Here is a 21,859-nt window from a genome sequence, read left to right on the forward strand (position 1 = left end):
TTGTTAAAGTTTAAACTGTATTTTGGTTAATACTATTAATACTGTTTTATCTGAGGCTTGGGTGGTTTCAATAAGCTGCGACCTTGTTTACATCCACTTGCAATATATTGTGCATTCTTTGAGGGGAGAAAGTATGGGAAGGAAACCAAGTTTGTCCCAAATGCTTATGTTAATAAAATAAACGGTTGCATTAGAAAGTCTTGCAACATCAGTTACTTTTAAATTAAATTCCACACAAAGGATTTTCTAAAATTAATTTTTCATCTGTGCATACAGTAACATGGTTGCCTTGCATCCCAGGTGTGTCCAAACTTGACACCAAATTGTTTCTGTTGAAATTGACAAGCCAGCAATTGTGGCTCATAAACGTTTACGACCTGTGAATCTGTGTGTGTGGGGGGAAGGGAGTGGCAGAAGGCCAGCAGAGCGGGAAGGCGAGGAATTACTGTTTCTTTTCAGTTTACACTGAGGTTCACAGGTACAGGTACAAAAGGCAGAAATGGCGTTTCTGTCCAGGAACCTGAGGCTGGAATCAGATTCTTCAGAGAATTACTAATACCAGAAAGCTTTATACCCTTACGCCAGGAACAAGTGAAAACTCCAGGACCAAAACACAAAAGCTCACAGAGGGACTTAACTGATGGAAAGTGAAAAGTACTTAAAAAATGCTGCAGTCATTTGGTTCTGGGACTGCAATTATGGACCAGGAAACATTTTCTTTCCCCAGCAGATGACATCATTAAACATGCGGACATATTTTGCTAACACTTGTAGATAGTGGGCTCTACTGTCAAAATTAAGAGAAAAAAAATCCCCAAGCATTTGACTTTGCTGTGCACTTAAAGGTGAATTTTAAAAGTCCAGCATGCACCAAAACCAGGAGATGAGTGCACAAGTTGGGCTCACGTGCGCCCAACAAATTTTAAAACCCATCCTGATGCGTGTGTATCGCCCACTGTGTGCACATCTCACTCGATTTTAAAAAGGGGTGTGGTGTGGGCATGGATGTTCTGGGGGCATGGCCAAGAGTTGTGCATGAAAATACTTACTTGTCCCGGCGTGCGCCCAGGTCCACTCACATGTAAGTTTACTTCTGCTTTGGAGAAGGTGTAAGTTGTAATAAAAGAAGCAAAGGGCAATGGTGTAGATGCTGTAGGCTGTTGTTGAGCTTCTAAAAACTGTAGTAGTTGTTCTGACTGAAAAAACACATATTCACATTCCCCTTTCTTTAGCTCGCATCTACATGGATATCTTAGAAAGAAAGTAAAACCCAAGGTAATAACTCTTTGTCGCAATTTCAAAAATTCTTTCCGTCTCAACCTTGTGATAGGAGCCAAGTCAGGGTATATTTTCACAGTTTGGCCATGAAAACAGGTTGGAAATTTTTGAAAATATTTTTTCATTAGGGTACTGATATCTTTTGTTAAAATAAAAGAAACTATCAGGGTATTTCTATGTAATACTTCTAATGATGAATCCTCCAGAAAGTTTGATAAATTTGAAGGTACAGGGGATTTTGTAGATAAAAAATAACATGTATTAACAGATGGTAGATCATTCTCAGAGTACAATAACACTTTCTTCAAATATTTTCCTTTTCCTTTCTCATATTTAAATATGCAATATGCAAGTCAAATATGTTAAGCATGATAATTTTGGTTTTAGTTACAACTTTGTGTAACTGTATATTGAATGTGATTTCAGAGAATGTAATTGTTAGGTTTGAAGATTTGATCGTGTATTTGAATATTTGAAAACTTGAAAATAAAGATTTAAAAAAAAAAAAAAAAGAAGCAAAAGCCAACCATTTTGGAGGGATTTCAAGGGTCTGGGCAATTGGGTGGAGTGCAGGCTATTAACCCAGGGGGGTTTGGAAGATCTCTCTCAACACTGGGCAAACTGGTGGACGAAGTGTTACAACTGCTCATCGCATGGACATGCACCAGTTTTAAAATACCCTGACTTACCCAGCAGAACCAGGATTTACGCACCTTTGTGCATGCTTACTTAAAATAAGGTACACATGTGCGTGTACTCAGACTACTTTATAACATGACGCATATGTGCTCGCATGTCATAAAATCACCACCTCCCTGGGGGCACACCGATGCATGCTCGACAATGTGCTCCTGTGCACCACTTTTAAAGTTACTGTCATACTGTACTATTTGCTTGTTTCTTTTTTCCCTCACAGGTGAATTTTCAAAACAGATACATAAATGTAAAATACTCTTGTAGCAATTTTCAAAAGTCATTTTCGTGTTGAAAGTGCACTTAAGCAAATACATCCTAAGCACAAGTTAATGGTATATATTGCAGCAATTTTCAAAAGCTCACTCACACAGGTAAAGTGCAATTACACATGTAAAACCCGTTTTTAAGCACATAAATACTTTTCAAAAGGCCTTTAGTACACAATCTAACTGGTGTATGTGATTATTTGAAATAAGACAGGGTGCATAATCAGCTTGAGATCTATAACTGAGAACTCGCCTAATGAGCTTTGTTGTCATCTGGCAAGTAGCAAGTTTTAGTAAATAAATAAATACAGTTTTGTTTTCATCATGGTTTTAGTTTAGCTCAATATCCACTTTGTGTTTTGTCTATGTTTTTATTTTCTTTTGTTTCCCTTCTCACACAATGGTGTTATGTTCATGTAAATGAAATTCCTATCTTTAAGAGAGAGGTGACTAACTAGCGTCGGTTCTATGCAATAAAATTTGTTGTAAAAAAGTTTGATGGTGCAGCATGATAAAATGTGTATGTGCACATTAAAATGGCATTTAAAGGGCTGTGCCAAACTTTCACCAAGGGCACAGAACAAATTGCTCTCAATACCTTGGCCTTGGTATTAAAGGGGTCATTAACACAAAATTATTTAAATGTCTGCATTAGCTGTAGTTTTAAATCCACCATGTTATTGCTAAATGGCCCTATCACATGGAATATGAAAAAAGTGGCAGGACAGAGTATGCTCAGTATGCTTGGTTTCGTTTTCCCATATAGAAATAATGCCATTAGAGTGCCTTGGTATGTCTGAAAGGGGATTATGTGGCTGACACAGATTTTCATGAGGCTGATATGGTATTCCAGGCTTCAGAACCAAGTTGGTATGAACTGCCTCATTATGTAGTCATAGGGATGGTAACTATGGGGTAGATTTTCAAAACAGCGCACAGGCGTACATGTGTGCGTGCTACCCGGCGCGCACACATGTACGCCCGATTTTATAACTTGTGCACGCAGGCACAATTGTACATCTTGCACACGCCGAGCCGCGCTGCCTTCCCCCGTTCCCTACCCCACCTTCCCTTCCCTTCCCCTACCTCCCCCGCCCTTTCCCCCCCCTTACCATTTTCTTTTTCTTTTTCTTGCAAATGGCCGCTGTGCCGGGAGCCTCTGACCCTACCCCGGACCGCCCCGCCCACACACTGCCCCACAGACCGCCCCTTTCGTAAAGCCCCGGAACTTAGACACATCCCGGGGTTTTACGCACGTCGCCAGGCCTTTACAAAATAGGCCCGGTGAACGTAACCCCCACCTACGGTGAACCTAAATAAACATTTAAACCCCCACCCTCCTGACCCCCTCAAGACTTACCAAAACTCCCTGGTGGTCCAGCGGGGAGTCAGGAAGCCATCCCTGCACTCGTTTGCGGTTTCCTCACGGCGCCGATAGCCTGTGTCACAGGGGCTGCCGGTGCCATTGGTCAGCCCCTGTCACATGGTCACCGGCACCATCTTGTGCTCCTACCAGCGTCCAACGGGGGTCCCGGAGCGGAGGAGCACGTGACGCCGGCGTCACGTGCTCCTCCGCTCCGGGACCCCCGTTGGACGCAACCGGAACTTTTGGCCAGCTTGGGGGGGCCTCCTGATCCCCCCAAGCTGGCCAAAAGTTCCAGTTGGGTCCAACGGGGGTCCCGGAGCGACCTCCTGCCACATGACCTACCTGTCACGTGGTAGGAGCACAAGATGGCGCCGGTGACCATGTGACAGGGGCTGACCAATGGCACTGGCAGCCCCTGTGACACAGGCTATCGGCGCCATGAGGAAATCGCAAACGAGTGCAGGGATGGCTTCCTGACTCCCCGCTGGACCACCAGGGAGTTTTGGTAAGTCTTGGGGGGGGATTAAGGAGGGTGGGGGGTTTAAATTTTTATTTAGGGAACCGGGAAACGTATGGACAGATCGACAACTTATGGAATTCTCCATGCTTCCATATTCAATGGAATCGACCCTCAACGACAACGTATCACAAACGCAACGAAAACTTTTTTGTCTGCACATCCCTAAAATTCACATTTAAAGAGCTTACTTGCTGATATTTGGGCTCCTGAGGCTGATTTTTTTCAATTTCAGAACAGAATTTAAAACACGCAAATAGCTATTCTTCACGGCCTCCTGTCCAGTCAACCCCTCAGCTGATATCACTACATACTAGAGTTAATGCGATGACCGAACACCTGAGTCTATTAGGAATGTACATTTCCTGTTTCATTTGAATTTGTTTTTAAAACAAAACTAAAGAAAAATTAACATTTTCTTCATATTGTTTTATATCAGTTTTCTGCTGCTAAATTTTTTTTTAAAAGCCTTCCAAGCTTTGATCTTCATCCCCAGACCCTCTTACTCTCTTTTTCATGGGGCAGGATTGATACCCAGTCACTGCTATCTCGACTGGAATTGTGGTTAGCAGACCGAGGTCAGCACCACTGTTAATTTTTGCTGTACAAAATGGTGTTGGCCTGAGCCTGACTTGTGCCATTTTTATTGGCAAAAATCGACAATGATGCTAACCTTGGACTGCTAGCATCATTTCTAATAGTGATGGTGGTAGGTCAGGAGTGAATGGGAACCAGTTCTGCCATGTGAAGAAACTTTCAACTACAGGGTAAGATGGTAACAGGGTCTAGTGGTGGAGGGGGACCAGGAGTGGGGGGGGGGGGGGGGGGGAGATTTGTTTGGTGCAAACTCAATAATTTATTTTTTTCTTTTTGTTTTTATTTCATTTGTTGTTTGTTTTTGTTTCATTAAAATGAAGGGGAAAAAACCCAAATGAAAAATACAGCAAAATAAAACAAAATGAAAAACAGCATAAAAAGTATCTTTACGCACCCCTATTATCTACTGAGGATGGAATAACTGAAATGATTACAAGTTACAGTATATTTGCAAAAAATTCACAACATGGATCACTGACCAATGAATGATGATGCAAGGTACATGAGATATATATGAAATCTGTGCTCTGATGAGTATCTCTAATTTATAAACTTACTGCTGAACATGATTCTTAATGTAACATGGTTACAGGTCAAAGAAAGAATCCAGAAGTTGAACAGCCCTAAAATACTCTGAAAATTAAAGCTTTCCGCTGTTATTAACACTGAAATATCACCAAGCAAGGAACACACTAAAACATATTAAACTGACTACTGTGGTAACAGCTCTCTCTACAGCTGGCCAAAGGAGGTCACAATATTAAATTATGCTTTCAAACTCAAGAAGCTTAACATGTCAGACTTCTGAATTTTGATCACATAGGGAAAATGCTGAACTCTGGGTTAATCGAAAAAAAAAAATAAGGTAACCTTCACTGTAAATAAAATAACAAAACATAGCATTTTCATTTTGGTTTCTCTTTTATCCCACTTGCCGCAGTGGGAACAACCTGCCTAGGGAAATAAAAAATATAAAACAATATCAAGATCAAAGCACGCTACAGTTTAGGCCTTTGGGTTATTGACTTTCAAAATTTCAGAATCAGTCAAAGCGAAAAAGGTGCAGTGCTTTAGCCAGAAAAATGCCTTAAAATGAATTCTGCCTTTATATTGGTAAGATTGACTTTGTAGTGCGCATAAATTAATTTAAAAAGAAACCTTTATTTAAAAGTCATTTGTTCCTGTATACTTTCATGGCCCTTCTCCTTTCCCCTAGTACAATTTTACCTATTATTACTGTCTATGAAGCATTAAGAATAATACTTTGGTGGAAATGATAGACTGGCAGGTGTATATTAATTAAAGTCTGCAGCAGTGAACTATCCAATAATGGGATTAATTTGTCATTCATTTCACATTCACAAGTAAACACATGGGGAAAGCAAGTTTGAAAACAGATTTCATGAGCTAAAACTCTTTTTATCCACGTAAATTAGCTGTTTGAAAATTGCCTACCCTCGGTGTGAGTAAATGTATGGACAGAGATCAACAACTTTTACCCCATTATCAAGAGCTCTTGTTGAGGATGTGTTTAAGGTAGAGGAGGATAATTGGAAATCTATGCACATTGGGGGTAATTTTCAAAAGGATTTACCTGTTGTTTCAGCAAAAATTTGGAAGGTTGACATGGAATCCCAGAAAAAAAAAAATTTGCATTCAGTTTGAACAGAGTCCATGTCAGAAGTGTATAATGTATTGTGTCTCACATTTTAGGTATATGGTTTTCTATTGGAAACCGTTGCGATATAACTATGAGTAGCGGTATAGAAATATTTTTAAACAACAAATAAATAAATAAACTTACAGGGCACTGGACCTGGGCAGGCGTCCAGGTGCATAAGTACTAGCGCGCATATCTTTGGGCCATGCCCACCCTACGCCCTTTTCTTCACTACAAGATGGACATGCATTGGCACATGCACGCACACCCCCACACTTTGTAAAATCGGGTGGGCACACGCATGTGCTAGATGCATGCCCATCTTCCAATTTTGGCATGTGCATCTCTTTAAAAATTCTCCTCAAATAGCTGATATTCACGTGAGTGCCATTTTATAAACCTCAAATGTACATGCGCAAGTAATGGTGCATGAATAAATCTGCTTGTAGAAAACAGGGGCAGGCTAGGGGCATTCCATGACAGGGCCAACCTTATGCATGTAAGGTGCTACTTTAAAACCTGCACTGCAATGCGTGTACGGCTGCTGCCTGCACATCTTTACAACTGCTAATTATCTGGTGTAAGTCAGAATACAATTCTTTATAGCTGTATACTGACTGGATTTAGAGTCAGGGTAAATTGGTGGGGGGGCACAGGCAGAAGAACCAGGGGGGGATCTAGATGACCTAGAGATAGACTGGGCAAACTAGTGGACTAATTGGTTAAACGTAATTTCCTTCATAGGCGTAGGTTATAGAAAATGATAATTTACATGTGTAAAAGCCGAAATGTGCTAGGAAAATAAGCGAGTTAAATTTCCTAATGTAAATGATTAAAATTAGTCCACTAGTTTGCCCAGTCTATCTCTGCCCCCGGCCAGCCCCTAGCCTGCCCCTGTTTTCTACAAGCAGATTTATTCATGCACCATTACTTGCGCATGTACATTTGAGGTTTATAAAATGGCACTCACGTGAATATCAGCTATTTGAGGAGAATTTTTAAAGAGATGCACATGCCAAAATTGGAAGATGGGCATGCATCTAGCACATGCGTGTGCCCACCCGATTTTATAAAGTGGGGGGATGTGTGTGCATGTGCCAATGCATGTCCATCTTGTATTGAAGAAAAGGGCGTGGGGTGGGCATGGCCCAAAGATATGCGCGCTAGTACTTATGCGCCTGGGTGCCTGCCCAGGTCCAGTGCCCTGTAAGTTTATTTATTTATTTGTTATTTAAAAATATTTCTATAGCTCCTGCTTATTAGTGCAACAATATTGAGTAGGAGGAACCAAAAAAAAACTGTATTATTTGCTCTTTTGAGTATGGCTTGGGGTGTCTCAAAACTTAACGCCAGCTCTGGGCTGGCGTTAATTTTTGAGAGTTAAAAGGTGTGCATCAGGCACACAGTTTTTTTAGATCAGGGGTACTATGAACATGGCATAGCTACGCGCCGGTATGGATGCGTGGTTTTGGATGCGCTAATCCTGATACTGCATTGGGCATCTGTCTAGCGCATCCAAAATGCACGGCCAACCTCACGTTTAGTGGCACGCTGAGCTCAGTGCCCAATATTGCATCGTCCCCATACTAAAAATTCACTTAAATCATGGTGAGATTCAAGTTAACCAGCAATCTTCCCAATCCAATCAACATTAAGGGGTAGATTGTAAAAGGTGTGCGCAGGTCCATGTGCGAGCACTACCTGTCACGTGCACATGGACGCACTGATTTTATAACATGTGTGCGCCGGCGTGCACATGTTATAAAATCCGTGGGCCGTGCGCTTTCTGTAGTTCCTCCTGCTTAGTCCTGCAACAATATTGAGTAGGGGGAACCACAAAAAAACTGTATTATTTGCTCTTTTGAGTATGATGCGCACAAGGAGGGTTTGATGCGCACAAGGAGGGTTAAAATTTTGCAAATTCGCGCAGCGACAAGATTGGGGCTCCCCCAGTTCCCTCCCAGTCCGCTCCAATTTAGGAATGGACTGGGAGGGAACTTTCCTATCCCCTACCCTACCCTCCTTTCCCTTTCCCCTTCCCCTCTCCTCCCCACCCTCTAAATCCCCCCTTTCTTTTTTTTTTTTTTTACCTTTTTTTCTTCAAGTTATTTCAGGGCCCGACCCCTGAAGTAACTTGTGCGCGCTGGCAGCTGGCCAGCCCTGTCCCGGCCTGCCCCCTTCTGCTGCCTGGACCGCCCATCCCTGCCTCCCGACCCGCCCATTCGTCAGGGCCCTGCACTTATGCGCGTATTGCCACTTACGTGCATGGCTGGGCTCTTTTGAAAATACGCGCGCGGCAGATTTAGAATCCGGCCATAAATTGATAACATGCAAAACCATACAGTTACTAATTTGTAACAGGAGAAAAATAAGAAACTCCTACAGAAGAATTTGGAGGCTGTATGGTTCATAAACCATTCTATAACTCCTCAATCCGTTTGTTTATCTACTAAGGGCTTGATTTGCTCAAGATCTTTTTGCCTTTAAAGGACAAATATTGATGAAATTAAAAAAAAACAATTATCATAAAGAAGATATTCATCAAATAAATATTGTTCATATTCTAAAAAAAATAATCATTATGAGGTGAATTTTCAAAGAAATTACATGCATAAATGTAACATACTATCGTAGCAATTTTCAAAAGCCATTTACACACATAAAGTGCACTTATCAGGGTAAATCCTATGGATAATTCAATGGCATATATTGAAGCAATTTTCAAAAGCCCACTTACACAGGTAAAGTGAATTTATATGTGTAAAACCTACTTTTAAGCGTATAAATGCTTTTGAAAATCAGGTCCAGTGTGTACAAGGAGGAACTACCACAGTTGCTCCCTTTATGCCCCCAAATTCACCCATGAACATTCCAAAAAAACCACCCATTTACCCAAATACAAGCAGACCTTTTATTTGGTTCTGGCAGCCCTCAGACTAGAATATTTTTATGCTTGCTTAAAGCTTGTGGATGCGTGAACCTGAGAGACATCATAACCAAGTAGATCCAATTATTTTGGAAGATTTAAACCTTGTTGATAAATCTGGGAAAAAGAGAAAAATGTTTGGAAATATTATCTTCAGATAACACCACACCTCCATTTTAACAGCCATGCTCTATTTTTATGCACAGGCTTATGTTTACCATGCAAATGTCACTTTTAAATGGCCAGTGATGCATTTTCAAGTGGGGACTGCAGCACTCGCATTTCAAAAATCACTTTGACTAATACTAATCAACACATTACAAAACAATCACATCATCTCTCTTACACTAGTCTATATATAACTTTCATTTTAAAAGGCTATTTATTTCCTGTCTTGCTCCTATTTAATCATATCTCATGCTCTATTGCACTGTACATTCTTTCTCTGTACATGCTAGCTCTTTGACTCATATACATTTCTCATTTTCTCTAAATCAAAACGCATGTGCTTGTATTTATGCATCTACAGGACTAAATAAATAACTAAAGATTAAGAGGGGATTTTTCAAAACTTTATACATGTAAAAATTAGCATATGTGGGCGTAAGGAGCTTCTGATTGCGTATTCCACATTTTGTGGAAATCGAAAATGTGCACTTATTTTCACTTTTGCACGCACATATACACATAGAAAAAAAAGATGCAGTCAGTTTGGGGCGTTCTGGGGTGGAGCTGACACTCGTGCACTCAGATGGTAACTTTAAAAAAGGTGCGCGGACGCACATATACACGTGGGGAAGGGCGCACGGCCGGATGCGCTGCCATTTTACATCATGCGTGCACGTAGGCACGCATATTATAAAACAGCCCTGCTGTGTGTGTACATGCGCTCCTAATTTTAAAACTTGCAAGTGCACAGCGACTTATTGTTGGTTTTGAGATGCGCAAGTGAGGGAATTTTTTAACAGGCACCCGTCCAGCCCCTGACTGTTTCACCACGTCATCCGCCAGTTTGCCCATTCTCCAGCCAGGTCTTCCAAACCCCTTTGGTTCTTTAGCCTGCACTCCTATCCCTCCCCCCAACCTCATTTAACCCAGACCCCTCAAGTACTTAATAGATAGCTGGAAATAGTTTTATGCAAAATATCACCTCAAACATAGCAGAAGTAATTCTGTGCTCAAGCGGGCCTGGGTCGGATGCGAAGCTACCTATGTACACATCTCTTGGCCCCGCCCTGGAATGCCCAGGCCCCACCCACATTCCACCCCTTTTTCTCCCGATACCAGGTGTTTGCGCTTCGGTACTTGTGCGCGTATGTGGGCGGCTTATAACATCGGGGGGGGGGGGGTGGGAGGGGCGGACATGCGCAATTGCTAGTTGTGCCCCTATCTCCCGGTTTTAGCACATCTAGCTTTTAAGTTAGTATTTTAAAAAACATGCGTGTGCATTTGCCAATTTACTCACATATTTTTACACCTGTTAATTACCTGGAATAATGGATATTAAGAATATTGTGTAGTACTGACTGCGTGGGAGAACTGGGAGAATTGGGGGGGGGGGGGTCAGGCTGAAGAACCAGGAAGGTCTCTGTGAGCTAGAGATGGACTGGGTGAATTGGTGGGCTAATCGGTAAACTGATTAATTTAATTTGTGTGAGCATGTTTTAAAATTTGCCTACTTACGCAAGTAATTCCTACTTTAATTTTGCATGTAAAATATGCAAGCGTATATTTTTAAAATACAAAGGAAAAGTACACGAATTTAATGCCTTGATTTACATGTTTTCAATGCATTTTATGTATTCATGTGTAAGCAAAAACAACAAAAAAAAATAGAAGCAGCATACAATCTCACTTGGGATTACTTACAGCTGATCACTGACAAACAGATCATCAGAGAAATGGTGCTACAGGTTCCAATAACCTGTCTCTTGCCATGCAATGGGCCTCAGGCAGCATTAGAAAGAAAGCACCCTCAAAATCATTCATATGCTGGTTTGATGAAAAAACTTAACCCCTCTTTGACCCCAACAGTGGAGACTGATACACTTAGAGGTCGATTTTAAAAAAGATTGCGTGCACGTCCATGTGCGGGCACTACCCGGCGTGCACACATGGACGAGTGCACATGTTATAAACTCACGGGTGGTGTGCACAAGGGGGGAAGACATAGGTCAAAATCGCGCGGCAACGTATCTTCCGGCTTCCCCAGTTCCCTTCCAGTCCGTTCCAATTAAGGAGCATTCTGGGAAGGAACTTTCCTACCCTAACCTCCCTTCCCCTTCCCCTATCCTACCTGCCCCCTATCTCTACTCTAGGTATCCCAAACTTTTTTTTTTTTACCTTTTGCTCCTGCAAAGGAGCTGTAGCAAGTTGCGCACAGCAGGAAATGGCCACTGTACCCGACACCTCTAGACCCGCTCCTCTGCTGAGGCCCGGCTCTTGTGCGCGTAACAGGGGTTACGTGTGCAACCTGGCCTCTTTTAAAATGCGTACAGCGTGCGCAAGGCCCGGCCGCACGCGTAGCCCCTGTGTTTTACGCACGCGGGCCATTAAAAATCAGGCCATTAGCTCTTAATGCTCTCTTCTTCTTTGAGGTAATGACTATGAGCCAGTGTAACTGGGTTCAAAAAAGGTTTGGATAAGTTCTTGGATGAGAAGTCCATTAACTGCTATTAATCAAGTTTACTTAGGGAATAGCCACTGCTATTAATTGCATCAGTAGCATGGGATCTTCTTAGTGTTTGGGTAATTGCCAGGTTCTTGTGGCCTGGATTGGCCTCTGTTGGAAACAGGATGCTGGGCTTGATGGACCCTTGGTCTGACCCAGCATGGCAATTTCTTATTTTTTATGTTCTTATGTTGGCTTTAATAGCATCCTTTACCTCATCATTTAAGCATGCTGGCAGTCATTTGGTCTTCTTTCTAACTTTTTTGAATGCATAGAATCCATCTATTCTGTGCTTTCAAGATGGTGTTTTTAAATAGGGTCCACGCCCTTGGAATATTTTAACTTTTGCAACTGCTCCATTTAATTTTTTTTCTAACTAATTTCTTTGTTTTTTTTACAGCTAAATGTTACTACAGTATGCTTCCTAATCCTTAATATGTGAAATGTGATTACATTATGATCACTAAAGCAGATGGTATTGTATCTGATTTGAAGCAAGATCAGTATAAAAATTCATGCAAAGGGATTTATTTAGTATCCCTAAACATGCAGAGCATCTGAGTAGCCTTTTCTAAATATATGATGTGTTTTTGGTGAATAAGATTTTGCTTGAAAATTGTCAAAGTCCCAAACTTGGGCAGAATGATAAGAGCTTAAATGTATTCACAAAATGAAGCATGAAGCACAACCCTGAACGTACAGGAATAAGAAATTGCAGTTCCTTAACATTTGATTGCAATACTTAAACTGAGGTATTAGTTGGCAAGGTTTCTGCAAGCCTGCTTATATGCTATTGCCATATTTTCATATTTTCACAGATAGCAACTCAAGCATGTTCCAAAAATGTGCACGCTTCAGTTCTACTTCACAAACTAATGACAGCCTCCAAAAAGTTTTCACCACCCAAGGCAAAAATGAAGGAAAATGAATACATAAGTAACAAGAGTTTTTTGAAATGCTTTTGCATTTATGATTCAACTATGTCAGTTCTGGAATAAGATCTGATTTAAAAAAAAATTACACTGCAGCCATCTAAAAACAAAGAAACATACATTTGTCAATGCAACACTGATTTTTAGAAAGGGCTCCAGGGATGATTTAGGAAACTATAGACCAGTGAGTCTTACATCAGTGCTGGGCAAAATGGTAGAAGCTATTCTTAAAAACAAAGGGCCAGATTTTATAACATGCGTGTGCTGCCGCGTGCATGTTATAAAATCCAGGGTCGGCGTGCGCAGGGGGGTGCACAATTGTGCAACCTGCGCACGCCGAGCCGAGCAGCCTGCCTCCGTTCCCTCCAAGGCCGCTCCGAAATCGGAGCGGCCTTGGAGGGAACTTTCCTTCCGCCCCCCTGCACCTTCCCCTCCTTTCCCCTATCTAACCCACCCCTAACTAACCCCCCCCCCGACCTTTATTGAAGAAGTTATGCCTGCCTCTGGCCAGGAGTAACTTGCGTGCACCGGCTCTCCATCCCCCGGCCCAGTGGCTGTTCCGGAGGCCTCGGTCCCGCCCCCGGGCCAGCGCCCCGCCCCGCCCATGGCCCCGCCCCCAGAACACCCATTTTTTTCAAGCCCCGGGACTTATGCACGTCCTGGGGCTCGCGTGCGCCGCCGAGCCTATGCAAGATAGGCTCGGCGCACCCAGGGGGAGGCAGGGGGAGGTTTTCGGGGGTTGCGAGCAACCCTTTGAAAATCTACCCCAAAGTTGCCTGGCATATGGAGAGACTGACTTAAAGGGGAAGAGTCAGCGTGGTTTCAATAAAGGGAAGCCTTGCCTTACAAATCTATTAGATATTTCTGAATGTATAAATAAACATGTAACTAAAGGTGATCCGGTGGATATAAAGGTGAATTTTAAAAGAGATGCACGTGTATAAAACAGCATGTAGTGCTTAATCGCACTGGGCATATTTTATAAAACACACCCATATGTGCATACATACCGATGCGCGAATATCTTTGATAGCATAAAAAAGGGGCGGATTTGGGGTGGGTCAGGGATGTAACAGGGTGGGGCTAACAGATATAAGTGTAAGTTGTGATTTTATATCCTGCAAATGCAGCGCACATATGGCTCATAGCTGCACATATTTGCTTCTGCTATTTATCAGGTGTAAGTCTGAATAAAACTATTTATACCCAAATACAGGTTGCATGAGAGGTCTGGGTAAACGGAGAGGAGTACAGGCTAAAGAAACAGGAGGGTCTTGATAACCTAGATATAGACTGGGCATGCTGGTGGACTAATTGGTAAAACTGGTCATTTCTTTCATGCTCACGTTATAAAATTAGCTCACTTGCACATGTAAAAGCCAATAATACCTAAGGAAACTGCACCAATAACAGCTGATAATGTAAATACTTAACATTAGGGGCACACAAATGCAATGTATGCTAGGCATATTTTATATAATACACATGCACTGGCGCAGATGATATAAGATTCCAGTATATATTGCCACACGTCCACATATGGGTGCATGTTTGTTTTTTTTTTTTTTTAAATAACTGTCATAGTGTATTGAGAGTTTTAGAAGGCAGTTAACAAAGTCTCTCATGACACTTCCTTTCTGCAGAAAATAAAATTTCATGATAAGAGGCTGTGTCCTAATGTGGATTGGTAAATGATTAAACGATATGATACTAAATGGTCAGTTTTCCAAATGGAGAAAGGTCATTAGTGGAGTACCAGAGGGATCTGTTCTGGGATCTGTATTGTTTAATATATTCATAAATGATTTGGGAAAGGGAACAAGTGAGTTGGTAAAATTTGTACATGACATGAAATTATTCAAAGTTATTAAAATAGCAGGGCATTGTGAGGATCTGATAAAGGACCTTGCAAGACTCAGGAACAGATGAAATTTAATGTGAGAAATTCCAAAATGATGCACATGGGGAAAAATAATCTCAATTACAAGTATACAATGATGGTTTCCATATTGGGACTCAACTGCCAGGAAAAGGTCCTTGTGAACAATACGGTGAAATTGTCAGCTCAGCGTGCAGCGGCGGACAAAGACGAATAGAATGTTGGGAAGGATCCAAAAAGGAATGGAGAAAAAAGTGGAAAACATAATATTGCCTCTGCATTGATTCATGGTGTGACCATACCTTGAGTATTGAGTTCTGGATGTCCCATCTCAAAAAAGACAGCAAAACAGGGAAAGATGTAGAGGAGTACAAGTATGATAAAGGGGATGGAACAGCTCCCCTCTGAATACAGGCTATACAGGTTGGGGTCTTCAGCTTGGAAACGAGATGACTGAGAGGGGCCATGACAAAAGTTTATATTAATCATGAGTAGGGTGCAACAAGTAAATAAAGGATGGTTGTTTACCCTTTCAAATAATACTATAACAAGGGGACACTGGATGAAACTAACAACCAGCAGTTTTAAAACATCACAGAAAGCACTTTTTCACATAAGGGTAGATTTTTAAAGATGCACCGATTTTATTAAATGCGCTTCACTCCGCGCATGTTATCAAATACGATACCAGCGTGCACATGCGTGTCTGATTTTATATCGTGACTCGCTCAAGCAAGGAGGAATGATTTAAAAAAAAAAAAAAAAAAGTGTGTGGCGATGCAATCGGCCCATTCCAAGTTCTCTATCCCCTACCTACTTTTTCTCCCTTTCCCCCCTCTCCTCCCCGACCCCTAACACCCCCACCCCAACTATTAGAATTTATTTTGTTGGAAAATGTACTTCATCTTCCGAAGTGAAGTAAGTTTTGCGTGCCACTGTCCAAGCCGGCCCCTGGCCTGCCCAGACCCCACCCCTGGGGTCTGGGCAGGCCCGGCACTTCCGTGCATACTGGGAGATATGTGCGTGGCCAGGCCGTTTCCAAAATGCGCTCAGCGCACGCACAGCCCGGCCACACGCATATCTCCCGGTATTTGTGCACGCCAGGTTCTTAAAATGTACCCGTTAGTGCTCAGTCAAGTTGTGAAATGTGTTGTCAGAGGAACTGATCAAGGCAACTGCATAGCGGGGTTAAAAAGCCATCACTATCCCCAGGAGTAACAAGAAATGGATCTAACTGGGGATTTCTACCAGGTACTTGTGACCCAGACTAGCCACTGTCAGAGTCATGATGCTGGGCTCGATAGACCTAAGTCTTACCCAGCATGGCATTTCTTATGTTCTTGTGAACAGTTATGTTTTTGAGGAGTTTTTTTTCCTGTTAATACATTTTAAGTCAATGCATTTCCTTGTGGACAATTGACTTTTTTTTTTTTTTGCTGATTTAACTGAGAAATCTGTTTATTTCAGTCCAAGTGCATATAACTCAAGTTATTTTGTACTTCATTGTATTTTCCTGAAGTACAATCTGTAAATAATCCAGATTCCCCTTCACCAATTCCCAGCAAGTTGAGTGTATAGCAAAACAGTTTTGTTTTTTTTCCCCCAGTATTTCAGTGTGGCAATTAATCTTACATGATTTGAAAAGAATACTGAAATGTTAGTGGAAACGTCTCTGCCCCCTGGTGGAAATGGATTCATCAATCTTGTAAAATAATCCCCAGGTAGAGTCCTGGATGTGTGATCTTGTTATCTTTTATAAACAGCAGCGTGTTTTCACCAATCAATCAGAATTAATAGACATCAGACCTCAAAGTCAGATGGATGCCTATAAAGTTCATTTAGAAATCCAAACAAAAATGCATCTGAAAGTTATATTGTGTTCTCATATTGTGAAATTCCATAGAGAATATTATATTAAATGTCCTCCATAATTTAGCTATTAAATAGTTTAGCATGCTTAATATATAATAAAAATGTAAACTGAACATATGCCTGGATGTTTGTGTGTGTGAGTATGGATATATTGTGTGTGTGTTCATACTGTATATATGTGGATCTGTATATCAATTAGACTCTAAGGAATGAGAAAAAATTTAACTGTGTTATTTGCAGATTATATTTAAAAAAAATATTTATTTATTTCAGCAACATTTTTTGATATAGTATTCCTGCTTTCTGAATTTTCCATGGTTTTTATAAACCCCAGTGGCATCCGGCAAAGATAATTAAGAAGAATTCTCAAACCCAAAAAACACAGCTGTGCTTCAAAAATGACCCTTTAACCAAAGTACATGTGTATGCAATCAGTGTTTCCTACAATAATATGGAAATATGACCTCAAGATTTTAATAGTTGAGTGTTTCTTTAGGCAAACATAGAAATAAGGAATCCAAGTGACCTACATTATGTCTCTGCTAATCCATTCCCTATAGATAGCAAATTTAAGCTTGAAGTTTCACTAGAAATGTAACTTTCTTCTTTAATTGACACACTGCTACATATTGAAGTCTTCCAGAAAATTACTGACAGAAGAAAGTGGCATATTCTTAAATGAAGCGGCACAGAATCTGATAAGATCCACTCTTGCTCTAAGACATGAGACATATGCTTAAACACAAAATGCCCTTCATTAACTGGCAGCAATGGATGGCTAGAAATGCTCAGAATCTCCAGCTTTATCCATAAAATATCTTGTTCACTATTGTGCAGGAAAAGAAAAGCATACACTTATCATCTTTACTGTTTCCGCTTTCAAATTCTTGTCTCTTTTCCTGGACAATCCGAGAACAGGCTCCAAATTCTGGAACTTCCAAGGCAGTGGAACTTCCAGAGCCTCTGTCCTTTCAACTGAGCTAAATTCTAGAAATCAGAACAGCCGCCTCAGTTTCTATCTATCTGCATCTTTTCTTTTCTGGATGTGTACATGCTATTAGCCCAGTTATTACATGTTTTAGAGAACGTTCTAAAAGTTTAGAGATCACACTATAATTAAAAAATCAAAACGTGTGATTAAGGGAATAGCAAAAGAATTTAAAGAACTGGAATGCAGAAGTAGTGATTAAATCCTGATTAAAAAAAAAAATAATAAAGGCAGAGGTTTCATTCATCAGGTCAAGCACTTAGAAAAAAGAAAGAAAATCGTTTTTAAGTCTTCTGTCCAGTCCCTCCTAGAGTACATATTGCCTCTCCTGATCCTGTACAACAGTGTCAATTTCCAATTTCCAGCCAAACACATGTTGCAGAAAATTAACAGCAGTAGCCTGCAAAGCCTCCTGGCTATAAGACCACAATTGGTTTTTTTTCCCCCCTCGCCCATTGAGTCATCACCTTCTATAGGTTGGTCTGCCAATTTTAAAAAGAGGTTCAGGGTGTCTTTGAAATAGCATCTCTGAATGGCAGTGCTGCAGGGAGACATGCATGTCATAAACCAAAGTATCAAGAACTGAGAAAAGGGGATCAACTTCACCTGTACTTTTCTATACTGCTGCGTGTCTTGTAGTGCAGAAGTATAATGAAACTGAGTCACTAGTAACAAGGTAGAGCCCACTGTCATATTTTTAAACAGGAGATAGTTCTTATGATATTAAACGCTATCACCAAATAATTGTCCATGATCTAAGATACATGTATCAAACTGAACATCCTACAAGGGTGAGGATGGCCATTATAGCGAGAGCACCTTTGCCAAAGGGACAATCACCTTTATACAATGAGACCACCTTAAACCACACACTATTTATTTATTTAAATTAAAACATCTTTCTCTCAGCTCTCCCTTTGACCCTGAAGCTCCAGCTGACACCCGCAGTCGCAAACTAGGTGCCTTCTGGAGCTTGCATCTGATTGACAGACACAAGCATTCCACCTTCGGATCCTGAATTCAATTCCCACGGGAAACTTGGACATTTCCTGGAACAACATGCCGATTCTGGAAGATATGCTTACTCTGTTGAATTGCTAGACTGGCAAAATAAACAGGTGGCAGGCTTGTTTACTCCGGGTGTAAGGTTGGATCAGTCCGAGGGCAGCAGGGGGGAGGGGCGTGTGTGAGAGCCGCTGTTACTACAGGGGGTGGGCTGCAGGGCAAGGAAAAAATAATCTTCTTAGGACACCGAGGGAGCAAAGAGTGAAAATAAAAAGGCATCAAATAAAATTCTTGGGGGAAACAACAAAGTACAAAGAATATTTCCCTTTTTTATGCAGTTCTTAGATATTCCGCTTTTAAAACAATCTCAACAAAGCAGCCCAGAGAACTACAGCCTCTCTTTTTTTGGATAACACTGGGGCACTTTACCTAGAAACAGCTGTGCAAAGGCTCAGAAACTATCACCAGAAGTTCCGAAGTTTTAGAGACTGGGACTGGGACAGCTTTCTGCTAATGTGCTGTCTTCAAAGTTTACAGAACGTCAAGGTAATAGGATGAACTCTTCTCTCCTAACATTATCTAAAGACATGAAAAAGTTAATGTAAACTTAGCTTGCAGAAGATGCTTTCATTAAAAGTGAGGGAGGGAGTAAGGGGGCTTCTCCAGCATTACAAAAAATATCGACTTGGTCCAAACGCCTTATGAATAGAAAATAAAGTTAAAGCAGGCAATGGGGAGAGGAGGTCACCTCCATCTGTCATCTGCCTCCGGCCATTAATTAAGGATGTGAAAGAAGGAAGGAGAAATCCTCAGCGGCTGATGACAAACGGGATGAGGGCCACGCTGCCCTGCAAAAGTGCACTTTGTCTGAAATCCTAATCTGTTCAGGAGGGAATAGGCCAGTCCCCTCCCAATGCAAGGTCTGTGCATGAAGGAGCAAGCTGATGGGACTGCTCAGGGGTGACAGAGTCTGCTGATTACGTCTTCCTAAATAAAATAACTATCCAATTAACCGTAGCAAGCTATGAATATCTAAAAGTAAAACCACTCATAGTGTAACAACTCTAGGGACATTATTTACCATCAAATTATTACATATTTGCAGATTTTTGGGGAAAAATGTATTGAATAAGACCTGTACGTTTTACCGATCACTACTTCTCATTAGTATGCACGGGCTATGAGCAAAAAAAGGTGTAACCCAGTCCCTTTCGAGAAACTCTGGAAACCACTAAGAGGAATACCAACACTTTCACAATGTGCAATATCTTTTTGTTTTGAAGTCTGAATGGCTCTTCCATCGATACAAGATGCAGCTGTATATTCTCTCCCTTAAACTGAAAATGACTGCAACGAAATAACTTTTCAAAGTGCAACTCCAAAGAATTTAATTGAGTAATATGATGTTGCGTTTGAGGAGAGGAGGGAAAAACAGTTCTTTCTTACCATTAGCCTGTTCGGCGATCTGTCCTCCAACAAATCGAAAGCGGTCTGTCAAAACCTGAAACAGCATCACAACTCCAAGAGCTAAATCGGTTTTGTTTAACTTCGCCATACCACAGAGACCCTCCGTCTTCCCTTCCCTGACTTTGCAGCAAGGCAACAGCTTGAAGACAAAAATCCCTGGATAAAGTGCGTTTTTATTTGATTCTGATTTCATAAACGGGGCAAATCGTCTTAATAACACTCTATAGTGCTTTTTTCCTTAACTTGTGCAGCCAAGAAGATTTCAGTCCAAAAATAAAAAAAATTATAACTCGGAAAAACAAAATCAATGGCAGCCCAGGTTGTTGCAGTCATCCATCCAACAGGTCGTGACTCCCCAGTGGTCGCAGTTTCCGGGTAATCCCGTTGAGAGTAAAGGTGCTATCCCGAGTCTGGGGCTGCTCCCCTCTGACCCCTCTTCAGGTCACCCCACTATCCCCACACCCTCACCGCTGCCGGGCGCAGCTGAGGCAAACTGGCTTCTGGCTGAACTTTCCCAGACATTGCTGCCTTTTTAGCTCATCGGTTCCATCCCGGCACACATTTGGGGAATCACATACGAAAGTTTGTTTTCCTATCCTGCCTCGCCGTAGGGCCAGTGCCCTTTTCTCCTGCAGACAGCGAGCAAGGGAGCAGACAAACAAAAAGAAAGAAAGCCGACGATCCCCAGAGCCGGGCTGCAGCAGCAGATTCCGCCGCCAGATGACAAAAGTCAGGTTGAAACCTCTCCTGGCAGAGGGCTGCTATCCTTTCAGGAAAGGGTGCCAGCTGTGAAATAGTTTGCTGGTCGGGGGTGTGTGCATGGCGTGGACTCTCCCCTCCTCTCCGCCGGCTGATCGCCACTTTCTCTGCACACCCAAGCCAGCCCGGAGTTTCGGCAGATCCGAAGGAGCACTCAGCACCCTCCTCTCTTCGCTTTCCTCTCTCTCTCCCCCACCTTCCCGCTCTGTCTCGGGCTGTCGGAAGCGTCCTATCCGGTGTGAGCACTTTCCTGGGCCGAGATGGAGAGGGATAAAGCAAGGAGCCGCAGAGATCCCCTGTCCTCTCTCTCTCTCTCTTCTCTGTTTCTTTCTTTTTTTTTTTTTTTTTTTAACAATTATCAGATGTTCTGCTCTGAGGTAGGGAAGAGCTCCTGACGGCGGAATGCAAAGCGATTCTCCAGGAAGAAGGATCCGCCTGGGGTTATCTCATCTCCCTCCCGCCTGCACTGCTTTGCCACCCTGCAGGCTGCGAGCTCTGGGGGAGGAAGAGCTGCAGCTACTTCCGATCCATGCTGCACCCGTAGCGCGTGCGAGGGCCGATAGATGCAACTCCTGATTCATTCCCCCACCCCCAAGAGTACAGGATCTCAGCAACACCTAGAGCAGCCGGGCACCCTCCTCCTCCCTGGGCGAAGGGGAAATGCGCGCAGGAGGAGGGGCTGCGGCCCGACCGATGAGGAAGAAAGGCAGTCAAGCGCAAAAATATTTCATTAGAAAGAAGGCGATGCAAGTGGTTTGCTTGTAAGATGGAAATGCAGCTAGCAAATCCCCAGAGCACTTACTTTTCACTCCCACTTTATGAGCTAGGTTCCTGCTGCCATCTAAAGTGCAAAGAAGGGGTTACTGTAAGCGGGTTTGGATTTCTGCTTTCCTCTCCCATTTGGTTGTGTTACTTCAGGGGTCGAACTAAGAAAGTGGTAAAAATAGAAGGCAGAAGCAAAACGTAAAAAAAAGATGTCT

The 21,859-nt window shown here is 42.1% G+C and overlaps 1 protein-coding gene across 2 annotated transcripts in view; it reads right to left on the reverse strand.

Annotated features, from left to right (window-relative positions):
* The window catches only part of PLXDC2 (plexin domain containing 2), a 968,372-nt gene extending 946,766 nt beyond the window's left edge, over nucleotides 1–21,606 (reverse strand). The window contains exon 1 of one of the 2 annotated variants that reach the window (XM_029588733.1): nucleotides 20,100–21,606. In XM_029588733.1, the coding sequence (XP_029444593.1) occupies nucleotides 20,100–20,313 (214 nt within the window). In that variant the 5' untranslated portion in view covers nucleotides 20,314–21,606. The remainder of the gene's footprint in view (nucleotides 1–20,099) is intronic. The other variant, XM_029588732.1, reaches the window with a different exon arrangement.
* Nucleotides 21,607–21,859: the final 253 nt, after the last annotated feature.

Source organism: Rhinatrema bivittatum, chromosome 2 (assembly GCF_901001135.1).
Source record: "Rhinatrema bivittatum chromosome 2, aRhiBiv1.1, whole genome shotgun sequence".
Lineage (NCBI taxonomy): Eukaryota > Metazoa > Chordata > Amphibia > Gymnophiona > Rhinatrematidae > Rhinatrema > Rhinatrema bivittatum.